Genomic DNA, 18,845 nt, shown 5'->3' on the forward strand with positions numbered 1-18,845 from the left:
TGAATGTGTCGGCTCAATCGGAAATTACCTTTGAATGTCAATCAAGGTATATCGCGGATCTTCCATGGTCCGGATTGAATCTAGGCGTAAGACTGGGTCAGAGGCTTTGCTTCATCAGTAAGAAGCAGTACAGTCAAGACCAGCAGCATTACGGGACCCGCCTCACCGCCTCAAGCCTCTATCACATCTACAGCATCATTGCGCAAAATGGTTCGCAGCATCATCTTGATATGTGTGCAACAAAAGTTCAACATTCACCTTCTGCTACTATTTGTGTCAAGCCGTCTACGCAAACAGTTGGATAAATCCAACGTATCCACCACACAGAACGCTCTGCCTGCAACTGCCTCTGCAACGCAATGCTGCAATGCAAACACAGTGTTCCATTGGAGATTAATGTACTTCTGTACCAAAACGCAATGACGCTGTCAGTGTGATCGAGGTGTGAGACTCCCATTGGCCGGGAGGGGAGCAAGTTAGCCTGAGATCAGAAGAGAAAGAGTCTATGTTAAATCACTTACACAAAAACAGCATCTCTTGAAGGGGTATTCTACAAAGCAGGATCAATGAGTTAGTCAGCTAATTTTGATGACCAACCAGAAACAACTATTGACTTTCTGGTTCATTAAGAAAGCTAAACTTAGATATGTGTTTTTGGTTGTTGAGTCGATTAGCCCATTCCCATTTCAAGCTCATCTTCCTAATGTAAGAACAATTAGAACAGTTAGTGTTAACTCATTGATCCTGCTTTGTAGTATACCATTCTGGACCTATGGGCTTTGGTAAACAAACAAGCCATCTGGTTAACCTGGGGACGTTAATCATTCACTGACTGGGCTGTGGAGAAGAGGAGAGGACAGCACCCCGTTCTCTCTGATTCAAACTCTCTCCTGGGGCATCCATATAGACGTCTGCAGCTCTGACGACCCCCCTCCCCGGTCTGGCTCAGACTGAGACTGGTGGTCATCCAGAGAGATGGTAGTTCAAACAAACATGAATATGTTTGACATTACCAAATGATACATATTCAGACTAAATCCCTCTCACACAACAAAGAGTGAAAATCCACCAAATAAAGCTTTTGCCCCGGCATGCTTCAGATAACAGCATCCAGTAATTAAAGACATTGTTTTATGCATGTGTAATGTAAATACAGTAGGTATAGTTTCTCCTTTCTCTCCCATTCTGTTTGTATTGGAGTACATTTTGATGCAAGTGTTTTATCTACACACAATCTCTGTTTAAGTTCCTCTTTGTCTAAGTTCTCATCACAGACTGACAGATTGTGGACTGTATATAGAACAAACAGGAGATTGATATGAACAAATGTACACATTATTATTTTAAGCCAGTTCCCTTTTTGTAACAGAGTCACATCTCCCTTTTGTCGGGTGTGTGATTTGAAAATTGACAGGAAATCTACCCTGGCAGTTTATTTTAAAAACCATGCTATGGGAGGATTGTCTTTATTTTTGTTTTCTTATTTAGCTTCAGGGTTTATTTATTTCTACTAGACATGGGTCCCTGTGTCAGGGATATGACTGATGTTGTCCTTGTGGCTCTGTGATTTTGCTTAGGTTTTTCTTCTTGGCACAATCAGTTCCCTTGTAACAGATACCTCCGGACGTGTAGCACTGCTATGTCCATGTCTGCGGATATGAAATTACTTTCATACTAATTATATATAAGTGGTATTGCATAACCATGTCCACCTGGGTTCACATATCCCCCATGTGTGGACTAGACCTTGGCAACATGCTAAAGTCATGCTGTGGTTGTCCCTGGGCTGCTTAACGGGGTTGCTGCACCACCTAGTGGGGCTATGTCACAATCCAAGAACAATATCAATACTCTCATACAAGTACTCAGTCATATTGAAATAGGAGATAAAGCTATTACTTCCTAGTCTCTAGCGGTTATACTTCTATCTGCTGTGTCTCTTCCCTCAGGGTGCCTGGAGATATTGACGAGGTGAATGCACTGAAGCTGCAGGTGGATCAGTGGAATATTCCAGAAAACCTTGGCGATCCCAACGTCCCAGGTAAAAAAAAAAATCCCTGTCATTCAAGCTCTATTTCTCCTCTTGGCTGATGTCTTTCTTGACTTGAGCAACTATCTATTACCTCTTTTCAAATATGTGTTGTAAAGGCTGGAAACACTACTGTATATCGTACAAGCTGCACACCATTGTGTATTGAAGGGAGTGTCTCTCTCTCCTCTAGCGTCTCTGCTGAAGCTGTGGTACAGGGAGCTGGAGGAGCCAGTCATCCCTCAGAGCTTCTATAAGCAGTGCATCAGTAACTATGAGGATCCAGAGGCAGCGATCAGCGTGGTGCAGTCTCTGCCTGAGCTAAGCAGGCTGGTGCTCTGCTACTTTATACACTTCTTACAGGTAACCCTCCTACATATAGGCCTCTCGTCTCCCTTCGCTATCGCTCTCTCTCTTTACAGGTTTATCTGCCACTTTGTATGTTTTGCAGTTATAACTACATAATAACTGTAGGTTTTAATATAAACACAATTAACAAACACCACATACATGTCTCTGAACTTCACTTTCGCCCTAAACTCACCCCCTCGCTCTCCTGCAGGTGTTTGCCCAGCCCGTCAATGTGAGTAAGACCAAGATGGACGTGAACAACCTGGCCATGGTGATGGCTCCCAACTGTCTCCGCTGCCAGTCGGATGACCCGCGCATCATCTTTGAGAACACACGGAAAGAGATGTCCTTCTTACGCATGCTCATTGTTCACCTGGACACCAGCTTTGTCAAGGGCATCATCTGAGGAGGCCTCCTCTAGACCGCTCACACCACTCTCTACTGCCACCTCACCCACAACAAGCCTGCTGTTCCTTCACACATGTCACATCTCAACCTTAGATTCTCTCTGGTTCACTAACACCACATTCTGAGGACTACAGACAGTGGACTGCCCAGAAAGTGACTGGATATCAAGACAGATTTCCTGCTCTGAATCATCTCGTTTGAGACTTTGGGACAAGCTCACATGTGATGGTAATGGGAGACTGTTTATCAGTTTTAAAGCACACTGCAGGACATATTGTACATGCTATATGTATCTCCCCATGTTTCTGCTCCAAACACTGGACCGTGCTGGCGTGAGATTCAGCATATGAAGAGCAATCACAATAGGAGACTGTGATGCACATTAAGCCAGAGTGCAGGGAGAAATCAAGCCAAATCTCATTTGTAAATATGGGTTTTTAAAGGATTTCTTCCTGCTTTGAGTGCCACATACATATCTGACGCTATGGTCATGAATTATGTCTCGTCATGTGTTCTGAAATAACAAAATGAGGGGAAACCCACTCTGTATTATAACCATTCTCTTTCCTTTATTGTATTGGTGTATTCAAGCAATGATTTCCTTCTCATTCTAACTTAATTTGGAATGCTTTTTTGACTAATTTAATATGAATTATTTCTGGGTTGCCAGAGCTGCAGGATGAGTTGACAAAAAGGTTTAAGCTACTCTTGACCTCTCCACTGGCCTCAGAGACAGGTTCACTCTCTAGGTTAAAAAAAACACATTTATTTCTGAATAAAAGTTTCTCTAGCAGGAAAAATTATTCCCAATCAGTAAGGCATAGATGTGTGTACATGTGTTAGAGATACAGTCTTGGACTAAAATCATTAGAAGCATTTCTTGTAGCACTTTCAGCTGTTTTACTCCAGACAATTACAGTGGGCTTATTTCCCATCCGTTCAGAGAAACACAATTATACCTTTGATGGAGCTTGTAAAATAGCAAATTTGAGCTATTAGCAGGTCAGGGGGAAAAAATGCAGGAGAAAATGAGAGCGCTGTCGCTGCCTGTAGCTAAAGCCTCACCCACGCCAACAGTTGTGAATTTGGCCCCTCCATAGGGAGGGGCCATCTGGCAGTGGTTTGAGGGTCTGAGGTACATTAGTGCCATAGACTGGGAGGAAAACCATTAAGACAAAAACACAAGCTGATTTACTATTTTTAGACAGTATTGCCTAACAAGGACTTTCCTATTCCTCTAAATCTCGTGGCTCATGATGCGAAGAGGGTTTAAAATCCATATTTCAGCTGTCTTAATGGCCACGCTGTCGCTGTTATATTTAGCAGTGTGGTCAGGGTTTGGGTTTTAGCGCCCCACATGTTTCCTCTGTGTCTACCTCATCTTAGTGATGGGGTCTGTGCTGCAATGCTGTCCGTGTTTGTGCGTGTGTGTGCGTGCGTGTGTTTGTGTGCACGTGTATGTATGTTTTTGCACATCAGTGTGGGTGTTTGTGTATCGACTGTACATCCGTGCGTGTGTGTGTGTGGTATGAGAGATAGAGAAGCTTGTGTTCATACAGCACACTCTCCCTAATTCCTGGAAGCTGGAGCCCCTAAATTAGAGGGTGTGTTTAGCCAGAAAAAAATGTATCTGGAGGCTAGAGGGTTGTTAACCCCTTTTCTGCAGTCACAGCTTTTACAGCGGCCGTGACTCTGTGCCTCCATTTCTGCTTTACTGTTCATCTTTTGAAAACACAAACCCCCAGGGTTGAGTACTCCATAGCCACATCGGAGGATATACCCAGCTTTCCCCTCACCTCCAGCCAGCAGGGGCAGTGCTGAGGTGGGCAGGGTGGAGGATGGCGGTGCACAGTGCTGGTAGTTCTGGGAGTGCATCAGGGATATACAGTTGAAGTTTACATACACTTAGGTTGGAGGCATTAAAACTCATTTTTCAACCACTCCACACATTTCTTGTTAACAAACTATAGTTTTGGCAAGTCTGTTAGGACATCTACTTTGTGCATGACACAAGTAATTTTTCCAACAATTGTTTACAGACAGATTATTTCACTTATAATTCACTGTGTCACAATTCCAGTGGATCAGAAGTTTACATACACTAAGTTGACTGTGCCTTTAAACAGCTTGGAAAATTCCAGAAATTATGTCATGGCTTTAGAAGCATCTGATAAGCTAATTGACATCATTTGAGTCAACTGGAAGTGTACCTGTGGATGTATTTCAAGGCCTACCTTCAAACTCAGTGCCTCTTTGCTTGACATCATTGGAAAATCAAAAGAATCAAAAGTCCTCCACAAGTCTGGTTCATCCTTGAGAGCAATTTCCAAATGCCTGAAGGTACCACGTTCATCTGTACAAACAATAATATGCAAGTATAAACACCATGGGACCACGCATCCGTGATGCCGCTCAGGAAGGAGACGCGTTCTGTCTCCTAGAGATGAACGTACTTTGGTGAGAAAAGTGCCAATCAATTCCAGAACAACAGCAAAGGACCTTGTGAAGATGCTGGAGGAAACGGGTACAAAAGTATCTATATCCACAGTAAAACGAGTCCTATATCGACATAATCTGAAAGGCCGCTCAGCAAGGAAGAAGCCCCTGCTCCAAAACCGCCATAAAAAAAGCCAGACTACGGTTTGCAACTGCACATGGGGACAAAGATCGTACTTTTTGTGGAAATGTCCTCTGGTCTGATGAAACAAAAATAGAACTGTTTGGCCATAATGACCATCGTTATGTTTGGAGGAAAAAGGGGGGCGCTTGCAAGCCGAAGAACACCATCCCAACCGTGAAGCACGGGGGTGGCAGCATCATGTTGTAGGGGTGCTTTGTTGCAGGAGGGACTGGTGCACTTCACAAAATAGATGGCATCATGAGGCAGGAAAATTATGTGGATATATTGAAGCAACATCTCAAAACATCAGTCAGGAAGTTAAAGCTTGGTCGCAAATGGGTCTTCCAAATGGACAATGGCCCCAAGCATACTTCCAAAGTTGTGGCAAAATGGCTTAAGGACAACAAAGTCAAGGTATTGGAGTGGCCATCAGAAAGCCCAGACCTCAATCCTAGAGAAGATTTGTGGGCAGAACTGAAAAAGTGTGTGCGAACAAGGAGGCCTACAAACCTGACTCAGTTACACCAGCTCTGTCAGGTGGAATGGGCCAAAATTCACCCAAATTATTGTGGTTAGCTTGTGGAAGGCTACCCGAAACGTTTGACCCAAGTTCAACAATTTCAAGGCAATGCTACCAAATACTAATTGAGTGTATGTAAACTTATGACCCACTGGGGATGTGATGAAAGAAATTATTCAGACATTTCACATTCTTAAAATAAAGTGGTGATCCTAACTGACCTAATACAGGGAATTTTTACTAGGATTAAATGTCAGGAATTGTGAAAAACTGAGTTTAAATGTATTTGGCTAAGGTGTATGTAAAATTCCGACTTCAACTGTATGCTTAGCATGCAGAACAAGGAGGAAGATGTCATGGACAGAGCCCATACTCTTACACACTGAACTCCCAAAGCTCTGGTTTAACTCGTCTCCATCCTATGCTCTTCTGTGGATGATGGCTGTACGTATTCAGTTTGATATGTAAATAGCAGTATGGTCTTTGGTCACTGAATGTTCAAACCAATGAGTTATAACATGATTCAACCATATTGTTAAAAAAGATCAACTTATGTTCCATTCTACAGTAATGTCATTATTCTCTTCATTTGACTTAAATGCTCGTGGTGCAACTCATCAGTGTCATTTTTCAATTTGATAAATAGCCTAATCTTTGACTCAATCTTTTTTTGTTCTTGGAATGAGTGTTGATAGTGGTTGTTGAGATGATAGAATAACTTAGGTGTGTGATGTTTACACTGTGTATGGTTACAGTTACAACATGTGCGCACCTCATCCATTGCACTTCTATCTCTAATCCCCTGTCCTCACATGATGGATGCTATTGACTATTGTTGTAAATATGCTTGCAGGTCTTTGGGGTATGCTGTTTGAAAAACAATTAAAAACAGCAATGGTGATTGTGATTGATGATTTTGCGGATGCATTTATTTCATAAAATGATTGAAAAAATAAAATGGACAGTAAAAAAATGTGTTATTGCTTTTTTTCTGATTCATTCTGCATGGATATGAGTATGATACTCTAACTTTTGTCTCCCATTGACATCAATATGCATTTCACAGTTTAAGTTTTTTGTGACCAACAGAAACATTGAGTAGATGGCTAGAGGCCTGCGCTTACGCAGGATTTGGTTCTGGGTGCAATTAAATCCATGTGTTATGGTAGAATTATGTCTTTCACTGCATCCAACACACCTGGATCCTGCCACATCTGAACGTATATATTGCCCATAAGCAATAAACGTTAACACAACCCCAACAGAGCCATGGTAACTCCATGTTAAAGCACACATACAAACCTCTGGACAGTTGTAAGCAGGAGGCCAAGTAGAGTATGATAAGCAGACCTGCAATTTAGGCTCAGCTGTATTTTCTAAGTGTAGGTGTTTATGTATAGGACACAATTATTGCAGGGCCAAATCCCCCTCAAAAAAGGGAGAGAAAGTGGATGGGTGTTCTTTACCTTTTCTCCTGTAGGTTCTCCGTGAGGTGAGCCAGTGTGGCCCCGTCACATTCCAGATAATGTGCGGGGCCTTGGATGTTGGTGTGTGAAACAGGAGTTACTTTGACTGTTGGTGTCTCTGTCTCTCTGTCTCCCTTATTTGTTGCAACCTGCAAGCACGGCATAAGCATGCACAACTCCACAAGGATACAGCTCAAATTATCTACAGGAGGTTTTCTGTAAAGTATTTGAAAACATTAAAGAATTCTGCATAATGCACATTTCATTTGCTAGCTAGCACAGTGACTAAACACTATCAAAGGAAAATACAAAAGCACATATTTGAAGTTGCTTTTAATACACTATATTGAGAAGTGGCTGGAAATAACATCTAAAATAACACACTTATGATCAGTGGTTAAATTGGGATTTGGGAGGTGGAGGGTGATATAATTTACTAGCCTAGGTAATATGATACTGACAAAAGCACATATTACAGCATACAACAGGTCAAGGAAGTGGATGAAAATAAAATGATGCTGACATCTAAAATGTAATTTTCCCCTCCAGAAATGAGCCCAATAACATATTGGTCCATATTATCAGGAAGGTGTCCTATTTAGCAATACTCATTATCACCTGATGTAGCCCACCTAATGTAGCATAGTGGCTAGAAATAAATAGGGGTTTTCCATCTGCGTTTATAGCTAGTTAGAAACATATTGATGACTTGAATGTCCCCCCAAAAAAACATTCCACTGGCACTCAGCCAACCAAGGATCATGTACTGTGAATATAATGTAGGCCTACCAGTTACACCTGACCCTTGTTACATTTATCTGCGGTCTTCCATATGCATTCATGCCACTGGTGACCATTAAAGCACATACAGTGCCTTTGGAAAATATTCAGACCCCTTGACTTTTTCCACATTTTGTTATGTTACAACCTTATTCTAAAATGGATTAAATATAAAAAATCTGGAGCAATCGACTTAATAATTACAAAGCGAAAACAGGTTTTTAGAAATGTTTGCACATATTAAAAATACAAAACAGAAATACCTTATCTATCTAAGTATTCAGACCCTTTCCTATGAGACTCAAAATTGAGCTCAGGAGCATCCTGTTTCCATTGATCATCCTTGAGATGTTTCTACAACTTGATTGCAGTCCACCTGTGGTAAATTAAAATGAGTGGACATGATTTGGAAAGGCACACCTGTCTATATAAGGTCACACAGTTGACAGTGCATGTCAGAGCAAAAACCAAGCCATGAGGTCGAAGGAATTGTCCGTAGAGCTCCGAGACAGGATTGTGTCGAGGCACAGATCTGGGGAAGGGTGCCAAAAAACGTCTGCAGCATTGGAGGTCCCCAAGAACACAGTGGCCTCCATCATACTTAAATGGAAGAAGTTTGGAACCACCAAGACTCTTCCTAGAGCTGGCCGCCCAGACAAACTGAGCAATCGGGGGAGAAGGGCCTTGGTCAGGGAGGTGACCAATAACCTGATGGTCACTCTAACAGAGCTCTAGAGTTCCTCTGTGGAGATGGGAGAACCTTGCAGAAGGACAACCATCTCTGCAGCACTCTACCAATCAGGTCTTTATGGTAGAGTGGCCAGACGGAAGCCTCTCCTCAGTAAAAGGCACATGACAGCCCGCCCGGAGTTTGTCAAAAGGCATCTAAAGACTCTCAGACCATGAGACACAAGATTCTCTGGTCTGTTGAAAACAAGACTGAACTCTTTGGCCTGAATGCCAAGCAATCATGCCTGGAGGAAACCTGGCACCATCCCTACGGTGAAGTATGGTGGTGGAAGCATCATGTGGTGGGGTTGTTTTTCAGCAGCAGGGACTGGGAGAATAGTCAGGATGGAGGAAAAGATGAATGGAGCAAAATACAGAGAGATCCTTGATGCCTGCTTCAGAGCATCAAGGACCTCAGACTGGGGTGAAGGTTCACCTTCCAAAAGGACAATGATCCTAAGAACACAGCCAAGACAACGCAGTAGTGGCTTTGGGACAAGTCTCTGAATGTCCTTGAGTGGCCCATTCAGAACCTGGATTTGAACCCGAACAAACATCTCTGGAGAGAGATTAGATCCTACAATCTAAGCTTGATGCCCTCAATCTCACACAAATTTTCAATGAACCTACCAGGTATAACCCCAAATCCGTAAACACGGGCACCCTCATAGATATCATCCTAACCAACTTGCCCACCAAATACACCTCTGCTGTTATCAACCAAGATCTCAGCGATCACTGCCTCATTCCCTGTATCTGTAATGGGTCTGCAGTCAAACGGCCACCCCTCATCACTGTCAAACGCTCCCTAAAACACTTCAGCGAGCAGGCCTTTCTAATCGACCTGGCCCGGGTATCCTGGAAGGATATTGACCTCATCCCGTCAATAGAGGATGCCTGGTTATTCTTTAAAAGTGCTTTCCTCACCATCTTAAATAAGCATGCCCCATTCAAAAAATGTAGAACCAGGAACAGATATAGCCCTTGGTTCACTCCAGACCTGACTGCCCTTGACCAGCACAAAAACATCATGTGACGTAGTGCATTAGCATCGAATAGAAACCGCGATATGCAACTTTTCAGAGAAGTTAGGAACCAATATACACAGGCAGTTAGGAAAGCTAAGGCTAGCTTTTTCAAACAGAAATGTGCATCCTGTAGCACTAACTCAAAAAGGTTCTGGGACACTGTAAAGTCCATGGAGAATAAGAGCATCTCCTCCCAGCTGCCCACTGCACTGAGGCTAGGAAACACTGTCACCACCGATAAATCCACTATAATTGAGAATTTCAATAAGCATTTTCTACAGCTGGCCATGCTTTCCACCTGGCTACCCCTACCCCGGTCAACTGCCCGGCACCCCCCACAGCAACTCGCCCAAGCATCCCCCATTTCTCCTTCACCCAAATCCAGATAGCTGATGATCTGAAAGAGCTGCAAAATCTGGACCCCTACAAATCAGCCGGGCTAGACAATCTGGACCCTCTCTTTCTAAAATGATATGTCAAAATTGTTGCAACCACTATTACTAGCCTGTTCAACCTCACTTTTGTTTCGCCTGAGATTCCCAAAGATTGGAAAGCTGCCGCGATCATCCCCCTCTTCAAAGGGCGAGACACTCTAGACCCAAACTGCTGCAGACCTAAATCTGTCCTATCCTGCCTTTCTAAGGTCTTCGAAAGCCAAGTTAACATCCCACCATACCTTCTCCACTATGCAATCTGTTTTCCGTGCTGGTCATGGGTGCACTTCAGCCACGCTCAAGGTCCTAAACGATATCATAACCACCATTGATAAGAGACATTACAGTGCAGCCGTATTCAGCGACCTGGCCAAGGCTTTTGACTCTGTCAATCCCCACATTCTTATCGGCAGACTCAACAGCCTTGGTTTCTCAAATGATTGCCTCGCCTGGTTCACCAACTACACCAACTCATGGCTGGCTGACGGCTCTGGACGCTCATGGCTGGCTGACGGCTCTGGACGCTCATGGCTGGCTGACGGCTCTGGACGCTCATGGCTGGCTGGCGGCTCTGGCAGGTCCTGTCTGGCTGGCGGCTCTGGCAGATCCTGTCTGGTTGGCGGCTCTGGCAGATCCTTTCTGGTTGGAGGCTCTGGCAGATCCTGTCTGGTTGGCGGCTCTGGCAGATCCTGTCTGGTTGGCGGCTCTGGCAGATCCTGTCTGGTTGGCGGCTCTGGCAGATCCTGACTGACGAATGGCTCTAGCGGCTCCTGACTGACTAACGGCTCTGACGGCTCGGGACAGACGGGCGGCTCTAATGGCTCGGGACAGACGGATGGCTCAGACGGCACTGGGCAGACGGATGGCTCAGATGGCGCTGGGGAGACGGATGGCTCAGATGGCACTGGGCAGACGGATGGCTCTGGCCGGATGAGGCGCACTGTAGGTCTGGTGCGTGGTGCCGGAACTGGAGGCACCGGGCTAAGGACACGCACCTTCAGGCTAGTGTGGGGAGAAGGAACAGGGCATACTGGACCCTGGGGACGCACATTAGGCCTATTGCGTGGTGCCGGAACTGGTGGTACCAGGCTGGGGACACGCATCTCAGGGCTAGTGCGGGGAGCAGCAACAGGATGCACAGGACTCTGGAGACGCACAGGAGGCTTGGTGCGTGGTGCCGGAATTGGTGGTACCGGGCTGGAGACACGCACCATAGGGCGAGTGCGTGGAGGAGGAACAGGGCTCTGGAGACACACTGGAAGCCTGTTGCGTGGTGTAGGCACTGGTGGAACTGGACTGGGGCGGGGAGGTGGCGCCGGAAATACCGGACCGTGCAGGCGTACTGGTTCCCTTGAGCACCGAGCCTGCCCAACCTTACCTGGTTGAATGATCCCCGTCGACCGACCAGTGCGGGGAGGTGGAATAACCCGCACCGGGCTATATAGGCGAACCGGGGACACCATGCATAAGGCTGGTGCCATGTATGCCGGCCCGAGGAGATGCACTGGAGACCAGACGTGTTGAGCCGGCTTCATGGCACCTGGCTCAATGCCCAATCTAGCCCTACCAGTGCGGGGAAGTGGAATAACCCGCACCGGGCTATGAACACGTACAGGAGACACCGTGCGCTCTACTGCGTAACACGGTGTTCGCCTGTACTCCCGCTCTCCACGGTTAGCCTGGGAAGTGGGCGCAGGTCTCCTACCTGCCCTCGGCCCACTACCTCTAAGCCCCCCCCCAAGAAATTTTTTGGGCTGACTCACAGGCTTCCTACCGTGTCGTCGTGCTGCCTCCATTCGCCGGTATCCCTCCTCGCACTGCGCCAGAGAATCCCAGGCGGGCTCCGGCACTCGCCCTGGGTCGATCGCCCACCTGTCGATCTCCTCCCACGTAGTGTAGTCCAGATTAAGCTCCCATTGCCATTCCTCCTTGCGCTGCTCCTGTTGCCGCTTATCACGCTGCTTGATCCCGCATTGGTGGGTAATTCTGTCACGATCGTCTTGCGAAGAGAGTGAGGACCAAAATGCAGCGTGTGGAAAGTACATCATCTTTATTAAAGAAAGAAGACGAAAACGACACGAACACTATACAACTAAACAAAACAACAAAACAGACTACCGTGAAGCTAATCAAACATAAGTGCTGACACTAAACACTTAGACATAGACAATTACCCACAAATGCATGATGCCCATGGCTGCCTTAAATATGGCTCCCAATCAGAGACAAATGAAAGACATCTGTCTCTGATTGAGAACCACTCAGGCAACCATAGACATACCTAGACACATTCACTCAACACAAACTCATACACTACACCCAACACCACCTTTACCATATAACCACCCAAAACGACAAAACACAAACATTCCCCATGTCACACCCTGACCTAACTAAAATAATAAAGAAAACAAAGAATACTAAGGCTAGGGCGTGACACACACACATCGTTTTTGTGATGTTGTGAGGTAACCCATCTATTGTGGCTACCATTAAAACAGGGTTGCCAACTTTTGAAAAAAGTGAGACTCTGTGTTCGAATACTCAAACTAACCGTACTATTTGTGACGTGAATTGAGTATATAGTATGCGTATTGGTCATAGTATGGATATAGTTAGTATGCCAAAAGTTCCCAGATTCGTACTAGATTCGTCAAAATACGAAGTATACGTTCAGTGGACACTATTTCCGTACTTTTAGGGCCCATAATGTAATTCTTCAGAAAATGGGCATGACTTCACAACGTTTTCAGATTTGAAGAAAATGGATGAAAATATGCAGCCAAAGTCAGATACAAATTCATTGCTTTAACTATAGTAATTATGTCAAATGTTAAGAAAATGTTGAGGAATGTAATTAAGTGTCACGATCGTCAAAGGGACTGAGAGAGGACCAAGGCGCAGCGCGTGGAAAGTACATCTTCTCTTTATTAGAAGAATGACAAAACGAAACAAAAACAACAAACAGACGAACGTGAAGCTATAAATGACTAAGTGCAAAAAACATGCAACATAGACACATACATAGACAATTCCCCACAAACAGCTAAAGCCTATGGTTGCCTTAAATATGGCTCCCAATCAGAGACAACAATAACCAGCTGTCTCTAATTGAGACCCAATTCAGGCAACCATAGACTTTCCTAGAACCTACACTCAACAATAGACACAGCTAGACACATTCACTCAACACAAACCCATACACTACACCCAACACCGCCTTTACCATATAACCACCCAAAACCGACAAAACACAAACATTCCCCATGTCACACCCTGAACTAACTAAAATAATAAAGAAAACAAAGAATACTAAGGCCAGGGCGTGACATAACCCCCCCCTTAAGGTGCGAACTCCGGGCGCACCAGCACATAGTTTAGGGGAGGGTCTGGGTGGACGTCCGTCCACGGCGGCGGCTCCGGCACTGGTTGTGGTCCCCACCCCACCATAGTCACTACCCGCTTTCGTAGCCTTCTCCAAATGGCCACCCTCCACCTTAACCCCACTGGACTAAGGGGCAGCACCGGACTAAGGGGCAGCACCGGACTAAGGGGCAGCACCGGACTAAGGGGCAGCACCGGACTAAGGGGCAGCACCGGGATAAGGGGCAGCACCGGGATAAGGGGCAGCTCCGGACTGAGGGACGGATCCTGGCTGGATGACGGCTCTGGCAGATCCTGGCTGGACGGCTCTGGCGGATCCTGGCTGGACGGCTCATGGTTGGCTGACGGATCTGGATGCTCATGGTTGGCTGACGGATCTGGCTGCTCATGGCTGGCTTACGTATCTGGCTGCTCATGGCTGGCTGACGTATCTGGCTGCTCATGGCTGGCTGACGGATCTGGCTGCTCATGGCTGGCTGACGGATCTGGCTGCTCATGGCTGGCTGACGGATCTGGCTGCTCATGGCTGGCTGACGGATCTGGCTGCTCATGGCTGGCTGACGGATCTGGCTGCTCATGGCTGGCTGACGGCTCTGGACGCTCATGGCTGGCTGACGGCTCTGGACGCTCATGGCTGGCTGACGGCTCTGGCAGATCCTGTCTGGTTGGCGGCTCTGGCAGATCCTGTCTGGTTGGCGGCTCTGGCAGATCCTGTCTGGTTGGCGGCTCTGGCAGATCCTGACTGACGAATGGCTCTAGCGGCTCCTGACTGACTAACGGCTCTGATGGCTCGGGACAGACGGGCGGCTCTGACGGCACTGGGCAGACGGATGGCTCAGATGGCGCTGGGGAGACGGATGGCTCAGATGGCGCTGGGGAGACGGATGGCTCAGATGGCGCTGGGGAGACGGATGGCTCAGATGGCGCTGGGGAGACGGATGGCTCAGATGGCGCTGGGGAGACGGATGGCTCAGATGGCGCTGGGGAGACGGATGGCTCTGGCCGGAATAGGCGCACTGTAGGCCTGGTGCGTGGTGCCGGAACTGGAGGCACCGGGCTAAGGACACGCACCTTCAGGCTAGTGCGGGGAGAAGGAACAGGGCATACTGGACCCTGGGGACGCACATTAGGCCTAGTGCGTGGTGCCGGAACTGGTGGTACCGGGCTGGGGACACGCATCTCAGGGCTAATGCGGGGAGCAGCAACAGGATGCATGTATGCCGGCCCGAGGAGACGCACTGGAGACCAGATGCGTTGAGCCGGCTTCATGACACCTGGCTCAATGTCCAATCTAGCCCTATCAGTGCGGGGAGGTAGAATAACCCGCACCGGGCTATGAACACGTACAGGAGACACCGTGCGCTCTACTGCGTAACACGGTGTTCGCCCGTACTCCCGCTCTCCACTGTTAGCCTGGGAAGTGGGCGCAGGTCTCCTACATGCCCTCGGCCCACTACCTCTAAGCCCCCCCCCCCCCCCCAAGAATTTTTTGGGGCTGACTCACAGGCTTCCTACCGCGTCGTCGTGCTGCCTCCATTCGCCGGTATCCCTCCTCACACTGAGCCAGAGAATCCCAGGCTGGCTCCGGCACTCGCCCTGGGTCAATCGCCCACCTGTCGATCTTCTCCCACGTAGTGTAGTCCAGATTATGCTCCCATTTCCATTCCTCCTTGCGCTGCTCCTGTTGCCGCTTTTCGCGCTGCTTGATCCCGCATTGGTTGGGGAATTCTGTCACGATCGTCAAAGGGACTGAGAGAGGACCAAGGCGCAGCGCGTGGAAAGTACATCTTCTCTTTATTAGAAGAATGACAAAACGAAACAAAAACAACAAACAGACGAACGTGAAGCTATAAATGACTAAGTGCAAAAAACAATGCAACATAGACACATACATAGACAATTCCCCACAAACAGCTAAAGCCTATGGTTGCCTTAAATATGGCTCCCAATCAGAGACAACAATAACCAGCTGTCTCTAATTGAGACCCAATTCAGGCAACCATAGACTTTCCTAGAACCTACACTCAACCATAGACACAGCTAGACACATTCACTCAACACAAACCTATACACTACACCCAACACCCCCTTTACCATATAACACCCAAAACCGACAAAACACAAACATTCCCCATGTCACACACTGACCTAACTAAAATAATAAAGAAAACAAAGAATACTAAGGCCAGGGCGTGACATTAAGTAATAACTTTTGAAACTATTTTCGTTACACGTTATGTTGGCTGACAATTTGCTAGCTACGCTATCCTTACGAACCGCATAGCATTACAGCAGTATGTACCGGTATGTTAGCTAGTTACCTAAAGTTAGTTGGCTACTCAAACTTGCCAGGCAGTATATTAACTGTTTGCTATCTAACTAACTACCCAACGTTGATTGACTTGATTATTTACATTATTCTTAGCTAAGTGGTATAGTTGTTGTGCGTTTCAATGGACATTGTTAATTCTGGCTATCTACTCTGATTTCAGAGCAACACCCATTGAATATGGCCGGTGTCAGTAAACATCCGCAAAAAAAAGCGCAATTAAATTATTGCCAACAGCACAGTTAGATTCACCAACGCTTTGAAAAATGGTCTGAGTGAGGTGTTCCCTGATTTGTGTCTGGAAGTAGCTAGCCAACGTTAGCCAGTTAGCTTGGGTGTATGACTGCCGTTAAATGCTCAGATCAACCCTACTCCTAGGCCAGAGAGTCCATTGTGGGCTTTGAACACTCCGAGAGCAAAATGCTCTGAATTTACGAACGGACAATCTGACAATGCTCTGGATTTACGAACACACATACCGCACTCAGGCACTCCAGATTGAATTTACGAACACACCCAGAATCATAAAATGTTTAGCTAGTCATTTGTTATGCTAACAAGCAAGCAAGAGGTTGCATAGCAACAGCATCAACTTCCAGTAGACAGGCGAAGCTCTAGAACGCTCAACTGAAACGATACCATTCATTTACAGTATACTAAAATTAACTAATAGTATGTAGTATATACTCATTAACTATGTAGCATACGGTATGTTAGTAGGGGTATTCGAATACAGCCATGCCTCGAGTGGGGTCGAGGTGTCCTCCTCCAGGAAAATGTTGCTGTTTTAAAGCTAATTTCCTTCAATTTTACGTATTTTGACATGGCTTAGGCATATGACCAGGGTAAAAAAATAAAACACAGGTCAGGTGTACTCAGAATGCTTTGAACATTAAAGGGACACTCAAAATTTGACGACTTTGTTACTTTGCGATTTTTGGGGGATGAGATTTGAAGTTTTAGGTGGTTTGACACTTTATACAGACAGTAATGAAGTTAGATGGGGAGACAGGGAAATGGGAGTACCAGTGGGAATGTGTATGATGTGTATGTGTAAAGCTGTATGTGACACGTGCTGGCAATGTTACCACTATACCACGTGTCAAACTTATTTTCGCATGTACTTGACTGATGGGTTACGGTCACTAATTAGTAAAGAACTCCCCTCACCTGGTTGTCTAGGTCTTAATTGAAAGGAAAAAACAAAAATCTGCAGACACTAGGCCCTGCATGGAAGGATTTTGACACCCCTGCACTACACCAATGCTCTGCACAGGAAATACAAATCTTAATGGTTTACGGCACTGGGAATCCAAATAATAGATTGTAGTCTCCTTGTCCATAGACTGCTTTCAAAGTAAGGATACAAACATTTTGTATTTTGTAATTTTGGTGAACTACTGTATCTCTTTAAAATAGTGCTGGAAGAAAATCCTGCTTCCCCTCCAGGAGGGTTGGCCACCCCTGATCTACGTTTCCCAAGTGCTGGGTGTTTGAAGATGTTCTTGTTTTAACAACCCAACCTTGAAGAAAAATGGCATGATTATCAATATTCAGGTGGTTTATGCCTACTAGTTGAAAATCCTTGCCATCATCTTACTCTTCATAGACAAAATGCTATGTGTTTATGAGTTTTGAGTCCCCCTTACAATCTCTACCTAGCATGTGCACAATGCTAAAATGTCAAACAGTATATTTGAGGCCTGGAGCATTTAATATCCAATGCTTATTTGTAGGACTTATTAAAAAGTGTCCATGAAAGGCTGCAAAAATACATAGCCTCATATAAATAATTTTCAAAGACACAAGTAGGCATATCAGATTTGAAATATGCGATTTCACTGGCAAAATTGGGAAGACGTGGAATTTATTTATTTACCGTTATTTTACCAGGTAAGTTGACTGAGAACACATTCTCATTTGCAGCAACGACCTGGGGAATAGTTACAGGGGAGAGGAGGGGGATGAATGAGCCAATTGTAAACTGGGGATTATTAGGTGACCATGATGGTTTGAGGGCCAGATTGGGAATTTAGCCAGGACACCGGGGTTAACACCCCTGCTCTTACGATAAGTGCCATGGGATCTTTAATGACCTCAGAGAGTCAGGACACCCGTTTAACGTCCCATCCGAAAGACGGCACCCTACACAGGGCAGTGTCCCCAATCACTGCCCTGGGGCATTGGGATATTTTTTAGACCAGAGGAAAGAGTGCCTCCTACTGGCCCTCCAACACCACTTCCAGCAGCATCTGGTCTCCCATCCAGGGACTGACCAGGACCAACCCTGCTTAGCTTCAGAAGCAAGCCAGTAGTGGTATGCAGGGTGGTATGCTGAATAATAACATACTGTAAATGTGTGGAATAACAGTAGTGTTTTTGCTGACAATCACACTAAATACCCTTTATTTTTAGCCCATTGTTAAGAATGAGAATTGTTCTACTGATCAGACTAAATGTATTAAATTGATAATAAAATCTCCTGAAGACATGTTGACAAATCTGCCCCTACACCTTAACCACATATCGTTTCTAGTCATGTTGAAGAGATTAAAAATATTCCTGGAGTGATTGATGCACGTCGGCTGAACTCAGGTGCAGTTACGATATATTAACTACAGAGTCAGAGCATTTATGCCAAGACCATTGCAGTGTGATCATTGTAAAGATTTTGGTCATGTTTCAAGTGTTTGCAGAAGGGAGAGGTCGAAATGTCCAAGTTGTGGAAAAGATCATATTATGTGTTATAGAAGTGATGAAAATGTGA

General features: G+C 45.8%; 1 protein-coding gene across 1 annotated transcript in view; it reads left to right on the forward strand.

The window, feature by feature from the left end:
- Positions 1–6,835, forward strand: part of LOC129830086 (rho GTPase-activating protein 39-like) — a 91,116-nt gene extending 84,281 nt beyond the window's left edge. Inside the window, exons 8-10 of the mRNA XM_055892295.1 lie at positions 1,950–2,041; positions 2,223–2,392; positions 2,592–6,835. Coding sequence (XP_055748270.1) covers positions 1,950–2,041; positions 2,223–2,392; positions 2,592–2,786 — 457 coding nt within the window. The 3' untranslated portion in view covers positions 2,787–6,835. The remainder of the gene's footprint in view (positions 1–1,949; positions 2,042–2,222; positions 2,393–2,591) is intronic.
- The last annotated feature ends 12,010 nt before the right edge of the window (positions 6,836–18,845 follow it).

This window comes from Salvelinus fontinalis, chromosome 31 (assembly GCF_029448725.1).
Source record: "Salvelinus fontinalis isolate EN_2023a chromosome 31, ASM2944872v1, whole genome shotgun sequence".
Classification (NCBI taxonomy): Eukaryota; Metazoa; Chordata; class Actinopteri; order Salmoniformes; family Salmonidae; genus Salvelinus; species Salvelinus fontinalis.